Source organism: Boeremia exigua (genome assembly GCF_020726555.1).
Source record: "Boeremia exigua strain MPI-SDFR-AT-0100 chromosome Unknown C7974scaffold_11, whole genome shotgun sequence".
In the NCBI taxonomy this organism is placed as follows: Eukaryota; Fungi; Ascomycota; class Dothideomycetes; order Pleosporales; family Didymellaceae; genus Boeremia; species Boeremia exigua.
The window spans coordinates 1,390,417-1,405,103 of record NW_025763528.1 but is presented as its reverse complement, the minus strand read 5'-3'; the positions used below and the strand labels follow the sequence as shown (position 1 = coordinate 1,405,103).

Sequence of the window (14,687 nt, the reverse complement as noted above, 5' to 3'; positions counted from 1 at the left end):
CACGACGGCGCCATCACTGTAGGTAGTCGATTTATCTTGTGTTGCCATGTTCGCGTGTCCGCTGTGTTCGTCGCCCGTTGCAACAGTGACCCCGCTGCTGTCACAGTTTCTCAACTGCCCCACCAAGCACACCAAACGGGTCCGTCCGCGCGACAACACCCAACACTCGCCCTTCCACACCGCATACATTCACTGCGGCTTAGTCAGACCCTTGTTGATCTACCTCGCCTTAAACTTGCGATTTTCTCCTGCGACTGCATCGACTGTTTCAACCGTACTTCCACGCACCCCACACACCACCAAGCTCCCGTAGCCCGCATAACCCCCCTCAGTAAACATGTCCTGGCAAGGTGAGCACCGGTGACGCACTTGAGACCCGTCCGCGAAGCTGACCACAACAATAGCATACGTCGACCAGAGGTGATTAGCTATCTGCATCTAAAACCGACCATCTCTAATCGCCCCCGCAGCCTCGTTGGCACTGGCAACATTGACAAGGCCGTCATCTGCGATGCCACCGGCCAAACCACCTGGGCCTCATCCCCCGGCTTCTCCGTACGTCGCACGCCACGCCGCGCGCCCACCCTCACAGGCCAAAGGCGCCCCTGCACTCAGACACCGACTAACCGCCGCAGCTCACCGCCGCCGAAATGGGCGCCATCGCCACCTCGTTCAGCGACAAGAGCGAGCCCAAAGCCGTAATCGCCAACGGCATCAAGATCAACGGCGAGAAGTACATGACCATCGAGGCCTCGGACGACTCGCTCAAGGCCAAGAAGGCGCGCCTCCCCCCATCCACACCCGACCGCACACACTAACATCTCTCGCAGGGCAAGGAGGGCATCGTCGCCTACAAGACAACCCAGGCGCTCCTCATCGCACACCACTCGGCCGAGGTGCAGACCACCAACGCCTTCAACAGCGTCGCCGAGCTGGGCGAGTACCTGAAAAAGGTCGGCTACTAAGCGCGGCGCGGTGCGCGGTGTGAGGCTTGTTTATACGATGGATATTTGCATACAGCGCGGCGGACGTGAAGCGGCGCCGCCCGCGGCTTGGCGACGCTTGAGATGGGAGGGGTGAGGAAGGAATAGATCATGGCAATGAGACACATTACGCCTACAATGAACGCTGTAGCGTGACCATCATGGTGGACACTGAAGAACGTGTTCTGGGAGAGACCTATGCGAACCCAGAGGCCGGTGATGACCCACTTACTTCGAGGCAGTGTGAACGACATTCGACGATTGAGCGAGCAGTGTCTAACGGAGAGTTCACTTGTTATTGATGGTACCTAGGTCGCTCACAAACGCCGGGCTAAATATGCTCAACCCAACACCACATCTTGCAAGGTGCCTTTTGATTCCCCCTTCCCTCCCTGCTTCCCCTCCATATTGACTCCTCCGTTAACTCACAACTTACAATTCCTTCTTCATCTCAGGCTTCGCCTCAATCACCGCTCTGTCGATCAAGTTCTTGCCCACGCTAGCAGACTCCTTCCACCCGCGCTGGCGACTCCAGAAGCGCGTCTCAGGCGTCGTCTCGCTCAGACTCGACTGCCTAGCATCCTCCTCGAGACTCTTCCTTGTGATTTCCTCACCGCCATCAGTCAGCGAGGGGAATTTCTGCAGCTGACTCAGGTTCTCGTCGAAGAACTGCTTGCGGAGCAGGAAGCGCTCGCGACGCTCCTTCTGCTGACCTGGAGAATCGATCTTGGACACGCCAATGCGGACGGCTGTGCGAACGAGGATGAAGATGTGTTCGGCGAAGAAGACGGTGAGAAGGAGGGCCCAGAGCTGGATGTTGGAGGGCTTGCCGTCGGGGCCTTTGCCGTCGCCGTAGAACATGTAGACGAGTGCGGAGGTGGTGAGGCTGCCCATCCAGGTTAGGAAGCTGAGAGAATCGAGCCAAGGACCAATGGTGTCCGCACGCCAGGGAATAGGACGTTGCATCTCGACGCAGATCTTCATGGCATCGGCACGAAGCTCGATCCAGTTGTTGATAAGGAAGGACACAGCGGTCAAAGGCCAGACGACAGAGAAGAGAGACAGGTATCCGAACTGGACAACCATCTCGCGGAGATCTGCGGTAACATCGTAGACCTCAAGCTCGGCTTCCTTGCGGACACGATCCAAGAAAGCGGCATCCTCGGGTGGGTCGTTTGCAGCGGGCGAAGGAGCAGCACCACCGTTCTTTGCGGCACGCTCAGTCTGAATTTCCTTGAATTTGGCCATTCCACGACGCTTCAAATACGGGACGATGAGCTCCATGCCGAGATTGACAACTTGCGCGGTGACCGTGAAGTAGATGACTTGCTTGCGGAGACGGTCAGGGTTGATTGACCAGCTCGAGGTGCCGGTAGTTGAGTGAAGATGCAGCTGCTTCTCGTCCTCGGCGAACGGACGGACAGCCACATTAAAGACGTCAAGGTGAGGTACAATAACGGTACCGAACGGAACGTAGACAAATGCGGTCAAAAAGATACCGAGGTAAGACATGATGAAGTTCAACACGAAGATCTTCTGGGTCAGAGCATATTCGAAGGCGCTTGCGGTTTCGTAGTTCTCGAATTCTGTGAGCCGTGTAGCGAACCGAGTCAAGATGGTGTTGAGAATAGGGTTGACCGTGGTGAGGATACCAGTAGGGATAAAGACCAGGACGCTCTTGAGTGGCCCATTGTAGACTTCCGAGATGAAGACCTCGATACCAAAGCAGGTTGCAATGACAGTTCCAAGCATGAACGTAGCCGCAATGGCGAAGGGAATCTGCAGCAACTGCCTTCTAAATCGCTTCTGTGCGGGAAAGAAGCCGACCTGCTCGCCGGTGATGGGGTCCGTGATGGTGTGCTCGTGCTGGAAGTCTCTCCTCTTGACGTCAATTGTGGAAACGTTCTTGACGCCCCAGCGGACACTGAGGTCGCCCTCCTGGTGCTTCCAGTATTCAGTGAAGACGATACACCAAAGTGCGCTGAATAAGGCGTAGATGGGCGAGAAATGACCGAAGAAGAGCCATGAGAAAGTGCCGAAACCTGCTGCAGGAATCAGGAAGGTGAAATAGGACTGTGTAAAGGCAAAGTAAAATGCGATCTGCAACGGTCAGCTTGCTAGCGAAAAGGCTGGCTTAGGGATCGTACCTTTTCGCCTAGACGGTTCCTGATATCGTCAAGATCATCTATGCTCAGAAAGTAGGACGATGTCCACTTCTTGATCCAGTCCTTGTTATATGCATGATCGTGAAGAGCGAAAATGGACTTGACGTCCTCCCATTCTCCTTCCTTAGGTGTGATGCCAGCTCCGCCTTCGTCTGTAGGGTTGGTAATGAGCTGGTAAATGATTCGCAGGCGTTCAGCTTCGTAGAGGGGTTCGGCTTCGAGCGCGGCACGCGTCTCTTTGTCGGGGGCAGCAGAGCGGACGCCATGCATCCAGTCTCGAACCCTGAAAGGAGGTCAGTACCGTGCTATACATGGGAAACTGGGCGGATGCCTACCTTGATCTGTATACTTCACCGAACAAGTGCTCATCCGAAGCTACCCTTACAAAGAGCAGCACCGAGTTGTTGTCTCCATTGCGAGCCTCGGTCTGCAGACCTACATTTGCAAGGGCATGGCAAAGCTTCTCGAATTGTGCAGCAGCCTTAGCCTTGTCTGTATCGTGGTCAGCTGCGAGTTGCCCCGCTGGTGTGTTCACATGCTGCGTACCCGTCTTCGCAAAGCTATAGCTAATCACGTAGTCGACGTCCAGGTTCGACTGGAGCGCCTGTGATTTCGTCATGGCGGAAGTTTGACTCGAGTCGAGCAGGACGTATTTGAGGTCGTAGATCTTCCAGGTCAGGTCCGTAAAATAGGGAATCTTTTGAGGTGTGAGCCCCTCAGTGGAAGGCATTCCAAGTTCCAAGAGTCGGTGTTCCACGCTCAAAAGGAGACACGACGAACGTCATTGAGGCGCCGATCCAACATCCTTGCAACACATCCCGCTTCTGACATTTCGACATCGCGACCGCACTGCATAAACAGGAAACAGTGTTCACACAAGCAGAAGAGCTTTTGGGTGACAGAACTTGAGACGTGTGCGATTGTCGTCATTGCTTGGCTCGCAAGCACTCGCAGCAACGGGCAGACTTCGCAACTACACTGAATTCAACCACAATGACTAACCTGCGCAAATCTTGTGTAGAGTCCTGCATGTGTCGGTAAATTCGCTTGACGCCTACACTCTAAACTTGCCCGCCAGAGGCTGCTACATCACCAGGAGATCGGAGGTTGGCGCGAGTCATGTTCGTTCTCCGAAGCGTGATGCATTGACCGTGCACGCGTCCTCGCGACATCCGGAGCTCGAATTCCTAACAGTGACGAAATGCGCTCCGATCCAAATGTCACTACTTAAGCATGCAAAGCAATACATAGCCAATCAGTCGAAGTACGCACATCTCAATGCCTTCATATCACTAGTCGACTCGACCAAACTGCTCCCTCGAGCCGAGACGCCCTCGAGCGATGACCCGCACAATGTCAGAGACAAACCAATAGCCTTGAAGGACAACATCTGTACGAAAGACTTTAAGACCACAGCGTCTTCTGGCATCCTTAGGGACTTTGTGAGTCCGTACGATGCGACGGTCGTAACGCTTCTGCAGGGTGCGGGCGCGGTGGTCGCAGGAAAGACGAACATGGATGAGTTTGGCATGGGCTCGCACTCCACACACTCACCTACTGGGCCCGTGAAGATGCAGAGACATAGCAACGAGGAGGTTAAGAGTGCTGGAGGTAGTTCGGGAGGAAGTGCGCTCGCTGTTGCTAGTGCGCAGTGCTGGGCAGCTCTAGGCACAGATACTGGCGGCTCTGTCAGGTTGCCGGCTGCGTATACAGGTGTTGTGGGCTTCAAGCCCAGCTATGGACTGGTCTCGAGATGGGGTGTCATCGCATACGCAAACTCCCTTGACACTGTCGGTATCTTGGGCAAGAGTGTTGGCGATGTTGAAGCCGTCTTCGGTAAGTCGTCCAGAGTCCCCGAACCTGGGAGCTTTGCCTAAGATCGACCCAGACAAACTGAACGCCTACGACTCCCGAGATCCCACGTCACTCCCCACTTCGACTCGAGCCCAGCTTGGGAACAACAATACGAAATCGCCGTCGTTACGAATCGGTATCCCCCTAGATTACAACATCGCTACACTACAGCCAGCTGTTCGTCAGGCATGGACATGCACGCTAAAGTCCTTGTGGGAACAAGGTCATAGCCTACATCCTGTGCGTCTGCCATCAACACAGCACGCGTTGTCGGCATATTACATTCTTGCGCCAGCAGAAGCTTCAAGCAACCTGGCCAAGTACGACGGTGTTCGTTATGGGAGCAGAGCAGATGGCATTGACGGGACACCCGAGAGTGTACTTTTCGCTAAGACAAGAGGGCAAGGGTTCGGCTCTGAAGTACAACGACGTGTTCTACTGGGAGCTTTCACGCTCAGTGCAGAAGCCATGGACAACTACTTCATCCAAGCACAGAAAATACGTAGACTGGTTCAAGAAGAATTCAACGGGGTCTTCTCAAGGCCGAATCCCCTCAACAGCGAGACTTGTCAGTCAGCCGAGGATATCGAGAAGGTGGACGTCATAATATCCCCTACGGCCCCAACGCTTGCACCATCGTTAGCAAGCGTCAAGAACCAAGACCCCATCTCGGCGTATATGAACGACATCTTCACAGTACCAGCCAGTCTTGCTGGTCTACCAGCTATCAGCGTTCCTGTCCGAACAACGCCTGAGACACAAAATGCTCAACAGCAGGACCATGCTACGCACGAGAGTGCTGGGATCCAGGTGATCGGCCAATACGGCGATGACAAACTAGTTCTTCGTGTTGCAGATGCCGTTGCAAAAGCCGCGCCGACGAAACAGGCACACGCTGGACCGACCGTAACCTCTTGGGGTGCCAGCACACTCCAGGATAGCTGAGCGAGGAGATGTACAGTACGAAAGTGTATACCTAAATTACTTCACGACGAAGTTGTACAACATACACACGATCAGCCAGTTTCACAAGCCAAACACGATGCTCGTGTTCCTCTTTCCAACGCGGAACCTATCTCTTATCTAACTCTATTCACTCCGTGCGCATCGTCATAGGGCTTCAGGTTAATGTCTCGGCTTTACCGCCCTCGGCGACTACAGAGATCAATGTGTTTCTCTAATAGGAAAGTCTGGGCACCTGGCGATCTCCGACGTTGTCTGTGTCAAGAGTTCGGTTCGATTACATTTTGCTATTAGGTGTGCTGCGGCTGTCGCGGCATTGAATGATCATAGAGAGGGTCACTGACTAGGGTAACAGGAATGGTATCAAAAGTACGTACCATACCAACTACAGTCTGGATCTTACACCACGTGCGATGAGATACCGGTAGTAACCTTGAGCCTCCCACCCACACCCACGTGTCCCAACTAGTACGTCTTGAAACGGACTGGGTTTCCATATGATTGGCTTATATGGTCCTCAACCATATTGGTCAATTCTATCTCTGCTTCAAATCTAAGCAGATATTGAAGATACTATGAGCACCATGTGACTTATTGACAGCAACCGATGGATATGTGACTGGTGAAAGCAGCGCGGCTTTAGCCGCCCCGGGGTCTCGAAGTATCATGCATGCCCAGCTCAGCATGAGCGGGGTTACATATGCAGTACTACACTCGCCTAAAGTTGACCAGTAGGCAAGTAAGAGCAGACTACTTGATAACAACCTCAGGTAGGCGGACGCTTCATCCCACGTCTCCAATATCTCGTACTATACCAAACCAGGTATCCCACCTGCACGGTAGCTAACGGCTCAGTCCAGTACGTGTGAGCGATCTGCAAGCCATCATGCAGGTGCGTCTCTGATGGTGTGAAAGACATCCAACATACTCCTATCGGAAGATCTTGGCCGAGAGACATCTGCCATCATAGGTGCGACTAAGGCTTGTCCTACGCATGGTTGCCTGATATGCGGACCTGACAAACTAGGAAGGATCGTATCTCTCGTGTATGGACTATCTTGTCCTCAATCCCGGTGTCTTCACCTGTCAGACGTATCGGCAGTCACAGAGTCTCTGGTCCAGCCCGCGCCCGCCACTCAGTGCCCAACAGCTTGTGCGTGGTCCTGCATATCCATACCGTCGTGTGGGGTCCCAGACGCCTCACTCTGCCCTGCGGCCTTTGTGCGGATCGAATCGCATCTCATCGTGGGTTGTGAAGCGTGTAGTCGGCCGTGCTAGCCAGCGGCTAGTCGCCATCGACATGTCACCGGTTCGTCGGCGCCCAATCGGCCGCACAAGTCGCGCATGGTCAGGTGTCGCCAACTTGATACGCGCGGGTGCGGAGAGGCGTCCAGATACCATCCCACAGGCGGCAGATGCTGTATATAAAGGCCTGCTCGTGGGCACCTTGATGGGCACAACTCACCGACTCGACTCCTCACCAGCCAACTACAACGAATCACTTTCCAGCTTCACGCTACCAACCAATTATACCAACATGTCTCCATGGTATGTTTCACTATCCCGCTGTTCACCAATCTCGCGGCCTGAAGTCTCCAGGTTGGCGTTGGGATGGGCACTGCTGGAGCGGGGCACACCTTGATGTCCAGTGTGCATGAAAGAACGACGTCAGCTGACCATGCCCGAACAGCAACTGCAACACCTGCTCGTGCAAGGGCGACTGCACTAGCTGCGGATGCGGATCCTGCTCTGTGAGTGCCCGTCCCGTCTTCCTTCACCCTTGACGCCCACCATCGTCCCCATCGTCCGCTTCCTCACCACCTCGGTACTGATAAATGCAGCACTAAGCATCTTGTGCTCTGAACCCTGATTTCGATCCCAACCCCGTGTCCCGATACAACCTGGGACGTCGAGCACAATGCATGCGCCTTCTGTGGCGTTTTGGGAACAGACAGGGGGAAGATAGCATGTAGCATGAATCACGATAAACGAACAAGACCTTTTTCTGTACATACAAGTGACGTTCCTTTCTGTAGCAGTACCTATAACCGCATTCAACGCAACACCAACGGGTATACTCATGAAACCAGTTCCAGCCAAAAGACCAACCCATTACAATATTGACTAAACATAACATACCCGCAGGTCCCTAGATATCCAAATGTTGTCTAATATCATCGCCGAGCCGCCACTCCTCCTCCCTCGCCGCCCTCTGCAGCGGCGTCACAATGTCGTCTTCGTCGCGGTCGCGGCCCCCGTCCGTTCCCCCGCTGCCCACAGTCTCCCTGCCCAAACTGCCCGAGCTGCTCTTAGTCCGCTTCTTCTTCTTGAACCAGCCGCGCTTACTCTGAGTGCTTGCTGCGTCATCATCGCCGCCCTCCGACGCAACAGAGGCCGCGTACTCGCTGGGCACGAGCGTGGGATCGCGGCTGGAGGAGGTGGAGGTGTTGGAGGAGAGGCGGGTGAGGTGGTTTGGGTCTGGGGAGAGGGGTTGGAGGGGATCGGCGCGGGGGGTGGGTACGGGTGTGATTTCGGTGCTGGGCGTACACTCGACGAGTTCGGCGGAGCGGTACCATTTGCGGCGGCGCGTGTAGCGGCCCCAGCCGTCTTGGCCTCTGCGGCCGTCCCGCCACTGCGGTTGTCAGGATATTGCTTCTCACAGGGAGGTACTGGAAGGTGCTTACCTTGTTGTCATAGTAGATCCAGCCCATTTCCTCCTTGTTGGCTGCCTTTGAAGTTTTACTGTCATGCTCGCCGACTTCGATCTTCCACTCGCTGCCTTGTACCCAGCGCCATCGTGATGCACCGCCGTCGACATCAGGGAGCTCGAAGTGTTCCTTGTCAGGGACTGCATTCATGTGCTCGTCTGTCCAGGACGCCCGCTCGTAGGCCAGCATCGAGGATGTCCAACCAATGCCGAGCCATCGCCGCTGATTCTCGTAGATTGAGAATGTAAAGCGTACCCCTGTTGATTCAGGTCGTCGTTTCGCCACTAGTGAGGCTGCGACTTCTTGCGTACTCTTCTTTCGAGGAGGAAGAGGGGGTGCCTGGGCGCCTTTGACGGGTGCATCGCCGAAGTTCAGACCAGTCACGAAAACACAAATCCGGCGGACTGTGCGTGAGCGCCACAGAAGAGTGCGGGTCACGCGCGCTGGGCGGGAGTGCCAGCTGAGGACTACCGTGCCAACTGCTAGTACGACTCGTTTCGTTGTGAGGATATAAAGGGGAGGCAGACTCAAGGCAATCCAGAGCGGTAGAACAAAGAGTATACGGATGAACAGAACGGTAAGCGCGGGCCGTGTTGTGGCGGATGTTGCAGTGCGCTGGGTAGAAAGAAAGTCCGTCAACCGTAGAAATGGGTCCAGTAGGATGTTGCAGCGCGAGGTGAACAGCTTTAAGTCGTCCACAATATCTTCCAAGCTCTTATGATGTTTGATGTTGACGTCCGACTCTGCGCGCTTGTGACCCTTCTGGCTCTGACCTTTCTCCCCCGTCCATCCTGTTGATGACAGTGGCGAGTATCTGCGCGCGTACATGCCCAAGATCAAACTGGTCACTACAATAATAGGTCCAGCATATCTTGTCACGGCATCTCCGTACATTACTACTGCCCAGAAGCTGGCGACCAGTATGAAGCTCTCCCACGGGTCGGCAGTCGTCCATGTTATCAGCCCAGCCAGTTTGTTCAGAGGCAGAAGGAACGGATGCGAATATGCAAGGACTCGAGTGACCTGCGGCGGCGTCGCAGCAAGCAGTGGGGATTTTTGATGTACGAGTATAGCGGATCGGAGCTTTGTTTGCGGCGTCGCCTGCCCTATGTTAGAGGGCGAGAAGGCGGCATAAGTTGGCGGGTTGGGGTCGCCGGAGGGTTGCGGCGACGCATCGTTGGTGCTCTTTGAAGGGCTGGACATATGCTCTAGCCAGGGTGTGTCTTTCAATATATTAGCATACTGTGTGGTACGTGTGTTGGAGTGTGTCGGTGCAGGTATACCTAGTGCTGCCATGCAGTGCTTAGCTCCTCCAGAACTGCGTCATAAGGCAGCTACGGTTGGGGCTACAAAGTACGTGCCTCGTCTTTATACACGTCGCAAACCTGTCTGGATGGGTTGAGTGTAGATTATGGAGGTTTTGCATGCAGTGTCAGTGTGCGCAGCTCGCGTGAGGCTTTCAACATATGATGCGGTCACTGGATGTATGGAGGCTACCTAGGTAGGGCCGACGGACATGTGAAAGCCTCGCTCGGTACTTGCGGCATCCACAGTAATGTGAACATTGCGCAACTTGGGTAAATGAGAAGAAGTCACATTGATGTCAGATGGCAGCCGGAATAGGATACGCTACGTAGCATCCTCTGGATGCATACTCGCAACCGTCGAGTTGCATCGATTTGAGGACGGTGCTTTGCGATCGGAGTTTGATTGGCTGTTGAGCCACAGGTCACGTGTACGAGCGGAAGACCGCCGAAGGCTCGGAAGAAGGCGATCTGAAATTCTTGGGACCATCCATCCAGTGTTCAGCTTGTCCATCACGGCCGGCCCGCTGTACTGCCCGCTCAGCTCATTCCTATTCGAATCTGCTGTCCCTCTGACCTCTTTTGCCTCAGCGGTTTCCTCACAATGGTCAGTCATCCCATCGCAGCTGCCACAATATCCTGCTAACACCATCAGGCCCACCGCATAATAACACAGGTCGTCTTTTCCGGCGCTCGTATCATCGGGCGCGCGGTCTCCGAGTCATACCGTCAAGCTGCTGCCTCGCAGAAGTATGCCGCCGCAAATAACGGAAGTGGTGGCGGCAGCGCATTTGCCTCGTCGAACATCACCATGGACGAAGCATGCAAGATCTTGAACGTTGGTCCTGGAAAAGGAGGCATAATAGAAGCAGAGGCAGTCACCGAGCGGTTCAAGCGACTGTTCGATCTAAATGATCCACAGAAGGGTGGCAGTTTCTACCTGCAGAGCAAGATCTTAAGAGCGAGAGAACGGATCGAACGAGAGTTGCAGGGGCAGCAGCGTATGGCAGAGAGAGAAGCAGAGTTAAGAGACGGATTCAAGCCGAAATTCACCAAGGAGGAGAAATGAGCGGACACGAAACTTGTATAAGACGAAGCAAACACCAAGCATGCATGAGGGAGCGGGAACACGTTGGACTCGGATATGAGAGCAAGCAAGAGCCGGAGAGTGCATCGAGATGGCGTTGGTTTATGGGCATACCTAGCGATCGGAGCTTTCTTCTCGGGGCATATCTCGTTGTATAAGTGGCACCATTGTTGCCTCTTCCGAGAAGCACATGTGTTGCTGTGCGCCTCTCTACTCCACCAGGCGGGTACATGCCCTTTTAACCTGTCTAAAATATTGTAACATTAGATGCTATGAGCATTGTACACTTCCTCGCAATGTATGTCGTAATACTCTTGTGTATTCGACTGACTTTTGACTTAAACCACCCGAATGAGCATCGGATATTTCATACAAGATTGTTTATGTCGAACACATTCGGGAGACTTATCTTGTTGCGCGTGCTAGGAAGTGCAGGGCTGCAAGCAGCGCGGGCGCGACTTCCCCGTCTCTTAGCGGGCCCCACCTCGTCCAAACATTTTCCAAGCTGCGGCTCTTCCTCCACCTCACCAACTATCACGAAAACCTCGACAAACGCCAACAGTAGCGATTTAACGCGTCGCGGTGCAAACGCATCCAGTAAATCACGATGGGTGACTCGTATCGCCCAGGCGGCGGCGGTGGTGGACGATCGCTTGCAGACCGCATGACGTTCACAGGTGGAGGAGGCGATAACCACCGTTCTGGTGACCCTCAGCAAGGTCGCAACCACTCTGAGTTCACGTTCTCGTCGAACCACGATGGACCGCGGTTCCCTCCTGCTGGGCCAGCAAACGCGGGGCCACCTGCAAGGAGGCGCAACCAGCGCGGTGGCGGTCAACACGGCCTACGCGACTCGAGACGAGGAGATTCTAATGGCTTTCGCGGCAGAGGCGGTGGCCGAGGAGGCTACCGTAAGCCTGGAGCCCACGAACGCGCTCTCCTTAGAGTTCAAGATCACGGTAGCCCTGAGCGAACGCTGGGCGTTGCTGATGGGTCCAACAAGTTTATGAACGTCGAGGATATGTCTGAACCTGAAGAAGAGGGCGCGGAGGATGGATCTCCTGAAGACACTTCCGAGAATGGCGCTCACAAGATTGCTCGTACGTCGAATGGACGCGCTGATGGCGATTCTGTCCCGAAGTGGAGTAACCCTGAGATTTATTCTGCCCTGCCTCCTCCTGAAGAGCTGAGACCTGGGAAAAAGATCGATTTTGTTCAGCTGATTCGAAAGGCAAAGAACGAAGCAGCCGAGATGGGCGAGAACCACAACGCTGTAGCTGCTAATGACGATTTCATCTCATTTGGAGATGATGACGGCTCTGCCAAAGGCCACGACTTAGAAACCCTTGACGACAACGAACCCAAGAGGAACAAGCGACCACAGAACGAGAGCTACACGGAAGGGACATTGAACGATCTCGATTACGTAGATGATACTGTCATCGAAAACCAGCGCGCATATCAAGTTGCTGACGTACGCGAACAGCCGCAACACAGCAGAGCAAAACGTAAGAGAGCAGAGATCGAGACTGTGCGCAGCATTGTTCACGAGTGGGTGGGCACTGCGCGTTGTGATACAGCGCCGTGGCTCGATCCACGACACAGCTATGCGCATCTTGTCAACGACCCGCTTAAATGGTAGGATTCCGCACTTCTGCCGACCTGTGCTCTATACTGACACTCGAAGGCTACACAACGAAATTCTCGACTTCTACGACTTCGTAGCGCCTCAGCCATATGAGCACGATGTCCGTCATCGACTTGTCCAGCGAGTACAACAGGCTTTGGGCACTCAGAGATTCCCTCAAGATACTGGGCGCATTCTCTGCTTCGGCTCCTTTCCTGCCGGGCTGTACCTGCCTACTGCAGATATGGACCTGGTATACACCTCCGACAGGTTCTACCAGGGTGGTCCAGCAGCTATGGACTTCAGCAACAAAGGCGTTGTCAACTCTACGTTGAGGAAGGCTGCCAGAAGGCTTGAAACTGTACGCATCGCCACGAACGTGCTGTGCATCACCAAGGCCAAGGTGCCAATTATTAAGTTCGTGGATCGAGTGACTAACATCCACGTGGATATTTCCTTCGAGAACCTCAGCGGAGTCCAAGCTCAAGCAACGTTTCAGCAATGGAAGCACGATTACCCCGATATGATATACATGGTCGCTTTGTTGAAGCAGTTCCTCGTTATGCGTGGCATGAACGAGGTTCATACAGGCGGTATTGGAGGCTTCACCATCATCTGTCTCGTTATCAGCTATTTCCAGCACAACAAGAAGCCCGAGAATCTCGGTGACTGCTTTTTGGGCTTCCTCGATTATTACGGCAACGAGTTCGACCTTCGGACACAACGCATACAGATGCATCCGCCTGCGATCATTCGCAAGAATGGCTACGATGTCGACGGGCGTGAGGATAGACCTAACGGGCTGTCAATCCAAGACCCGAATCGCCCCGAAAACAATATTTCGGGAGGATCCCATAAGGCCTGGGAAGTATTCTCAGCTTTCCGCTCCGCGCACCGGGTGTTGAAAGATCGCATCGACTCCAAGAGCGCCGGAAGAAGCATTCTCGAGTGTCTTTTAGGTGGCAACTATGAGACGTACATCATGCAGCGACGTCATATGCAGACTCTCAAGTAAGTTGTATGCACTAGATAGGACGCAGGGTCACATTCGTGGTATTCTCAGAGTCAAGCAAACGGTGAACTGCAGCTCTGAGCTCAGTCAGCGAACATTTGCTTGTCCACTGATTATCTCGGCCCTTCTTCCGATCGTGTATACAACCTTACTACCTCGCGAATGACTGTGTGGTATATGACTTACTTTGTCTAGCCCTCGGGACTTTGAGGCCCAAGAACGATACATCGAAATCGCTCGGATGAGCTACGACTCATGGTTCCAAGAGCTCGAGCGGATTTCGTTGTTACAGTCACCGCCACACCGTCCTTCGCGTTCCGCGTATGGACGAACTTGGGATGTTTAGGCTCTGGAACGTGGAAAGGTATATTCTAACGGTAGGGCGTTTATCGGCGTGTGTGAGTTGAGGAGCACCTTGCTTCTCACGCTTCACTCATCCTGATACAGGTTAGGGCTTTCATTTTGTCGCGATACCCTGGAGCATCACAGGCGTTACATTCGAGCATCATACGGCGGGCATCTCCTACCGGCAGCGGTCTGCCTCTGGACCGTTGTTGTATCAACTTCAAGACAGAAGAACGGACTCACGAATACGAATGACACCGCGCTGCCACCGGGATCACCAGTCGATCGATCGACTCGTTACTGTACTCTAGATGTTCATGACAACAGATTCACTTTTTCTTCCTCTGCTTCTGTCATCTCCTGCTCGCTTCGGCGGTGGCTGATCCGTTGTTTTGCACTACTGATAAGTTCCCGGTGTGGGCAAGGTCTTTGTGGGGAACTCGCATCCAACTTGTCAGTGATGACAGGTTCGGACACCTCAGAAATGTCCGCAATCATGGGACACCTTTTCTCGTCGAATTGTTTGCTTCAAGCGAGCACTCGAAGAAGAAAGGTAAATCTGAGTTTGCACAGCTTCATCGTCAGCTCAAAACGTCAGTCCTGAATCAATCAGCTGCTCTCTCCGGAATTGGAGGGCAC

General features: G+C 54.0%; 7 protein-coding genes across 7 annotated transcripts; 5 read left to right on the top strand and 2 right to left on the bottom strand.

Annotated features, from left to right (window-relative positions):
* The first annotated feature begins 64 nt into the window (after positions 1–64).
* Positions 65–1,258, top strand: C7974DRAFT_402418 (profilin). The gene is made up of 5 exons (XM_046142704.1): positions 65–350; positions 405–420; positions 471–555; positions 636–779; positions 831–1,258. Exons 1-5 carry the CDS (start codon positions 338–340, stop codon positions 963–965), a joined length of 393 nt encoding a protein of 130 aa, XP_045993570.1. The 5' UTR covers positions 65–337; the 3' UTR covers positions 966–1,258.
* Positions 1,202–4,018, bottom strand: C7974DRAFT_51890 (calcium-activated chloride channel-domain-containing protein). Its single transcript, XM_046146777.1, has 4 exons — positions 3,695–4,018; positions 3,484–3,640; positions 3,131–3,431; positions 1,202–3,083 (listed from the first exon to the last, which is right to left on the bottom strand). The coding sequence occupies exons 1-4, from the start codon at positions 3,876–3,878 to the stop codon at positions 1,416–1,418; spliced, it is 2,310 nt and encodes a 769-aa protein (XP_045993569.1). The 5' UTR covers positions 3,879–4,018; the 3' UTR covers positions 1,202–1,415.
* A 1-nt stretch (position 4,019) lies between these two features.
* C7974DRAFT_51855 (glutamyl-tRNA amidotransferase-like protein) lies at positions 4,020–6,101 on the top strand. Its single transcript, XM_046146776.1, has 2 exons — positions 4,020–4,984; positions 5,037–6,101. The coding sequence occupies exons 1-2, from the start codon at positions 4,366–4,368 to the stop codon at positions 5,945–5,947; spliced, it is 1,530 nt and encodes a 509-aa protein (XP_045993568.1). The 5' UTR covers positions 4,020–4,365; the 3' UTR covers positions 5,948–6,101.
* A 637-nt stretch (positions 6,102–6,738) lies between these two features.
* C7974DRAFT_51939 (uncharacterized protein) lies at positions 6,739–8,135 on the top strand. The gene is made up of 3 exons (XM_046146779.1): positions 6,739–7,513; positions 7,656–7,669; positions 7,814–8,135. Exons 1-3 carry the CDS (start codon positions 7,014–7,016, stop codon positions 7,936–7,938), a joined length of 639 nt encoding a protein of 212 aa, XP_045993567.1. The 5' UTR covers positions 6,739–7,013; the 3' UTR covers positions 7,939–8,135.
* Positions 7,880–10,313, bottom strand: C7974DRAFT_402405 (peroxisomal membrane protein PEX31). The gene is made up of 3 exons (XM_046142703.1): positions 9,957–10,313; positions 8,650–9,896; positions 7,880–8,597 (listed from the first exon to the last, which is right to left on the bottom strand). The coding sequence occupies exons 1-3, from the start codon at positions 9,967–9,969 to the stop codon at positions 8,115–8,117; spliced, it is 1,743 nt and encodes a 580-aa protein (XP_045993566.1). The 5' UTR covers positions 9,970–10,313; the 3' UTR covers positions 7,880–8,114.
* Position 10,314: 1 nt separating this feature from the next.
* Positions 10,315–11,439, top strand: C7974DRAFT_402404 (mitochondrial import inner membrane translocase-like protein subunit tim16). Its single transcript, XM_046142702.1, has 2 exons — positions 10,315–10,584; positions 10,633–11,439. The coding sequence occupies exons 1-2, from the start codon at positions 10,582–10,584 to the stop codon at positions 11,044–11,046; spliced, it is 417 nt and encodes a 138-aa protein (XP_045993565.1). The 5' UTR covers positions 10,315–10,581; the 3' UTR covers positions 11,047–11,439.
* A 232-nt stretch (positions 11,440–11,671) lies between these two features.
* On the top strand, positions 11,672–13,706 carry C7974DRAFT_416878 (uncharacterized protein; the record flags this gene model as incomplete). The annotated part of the gene is made up of 2 exons (XM_046144026.1): positions 11,672–12,702; positions 12,752–13,706. 2 exons carry the CDS (start codon positions 11,672–11,674, stop codon positions 13,704–13,706), a joined length of 1,986 nt encoding a protein of 661 aa, XP_045993564.1.
* Between the last annotated feature and the right edge of the window lie 981 nt (positions 13,707–14,687).

Coding starts and splice junctions, on each gene's coding strand:
- C7974DRAFT_402405 (XM_046142703.1), bottom strand. Junction 8,598..8,649: donor GGATCTACTATGACAACAAG/GTAAGCACCTTC, acceptor TGACAACCGCAG/TGGCGGGACGGCCGCAGAGG.
- C7974DRAFT_51939 (XM_046146779.1), top strand. CDS start 7,014: ATGGACTATCTTGTCCTCAATCCCGGTGTCTTCACCTGTCAGACGTAT.
- C7974DRAFT_402418 (XM_046142704.1), top strand. Junction 556..635: donor CCTCATCCCCCGGCTTCTCC/GTACGTCGCACG, acceptor TAACCGCCGCAG/CTCACCGCCGCCGAAATGGG. Junction 780..830: donor ACTCGCTCAAGGCCAAGAAG/GCGCGCCTCCCC, acceptor CATCTCTCGCAG/GGCAAGGAGGGCATCGTCGC.
- C7974DRAFT_51890 (XM_046146777.1), bottom strand. CDS start 3,878: ATGCCTTCCACTGAGGGGCTCACACCTCAAAAGATTCCCTATTTTACG. Junction 3,641..3,694: donor CTATAGCTTTGCGAAGACGG/GTACGCAGCATG, acceptor ACCACGATACAG/ACAAGGCTAAGGCTGCTGCA. Junction 3,432..3,483: donor GGTGAAGTATACAGATCAAG/GTAGGCATCCGC, acceptor ACCTCCTTTCAG/GGTTCGAGACTGGATGCATG.
- C7974DRAFT_51855 (XM_046146776.1), top strand. CDS start 4,366: ATGTCACTACTTAAGCATGCAAAGCAATACATAGCCAATCAGTCGAAG. Junction 4,985..5,036: donor CGATGTTGAAGCCGTCTTCG/GTAAGTCGTCCA, acceptor AGATCGACCCAG/ACAAACTGAACGCCTACGAC.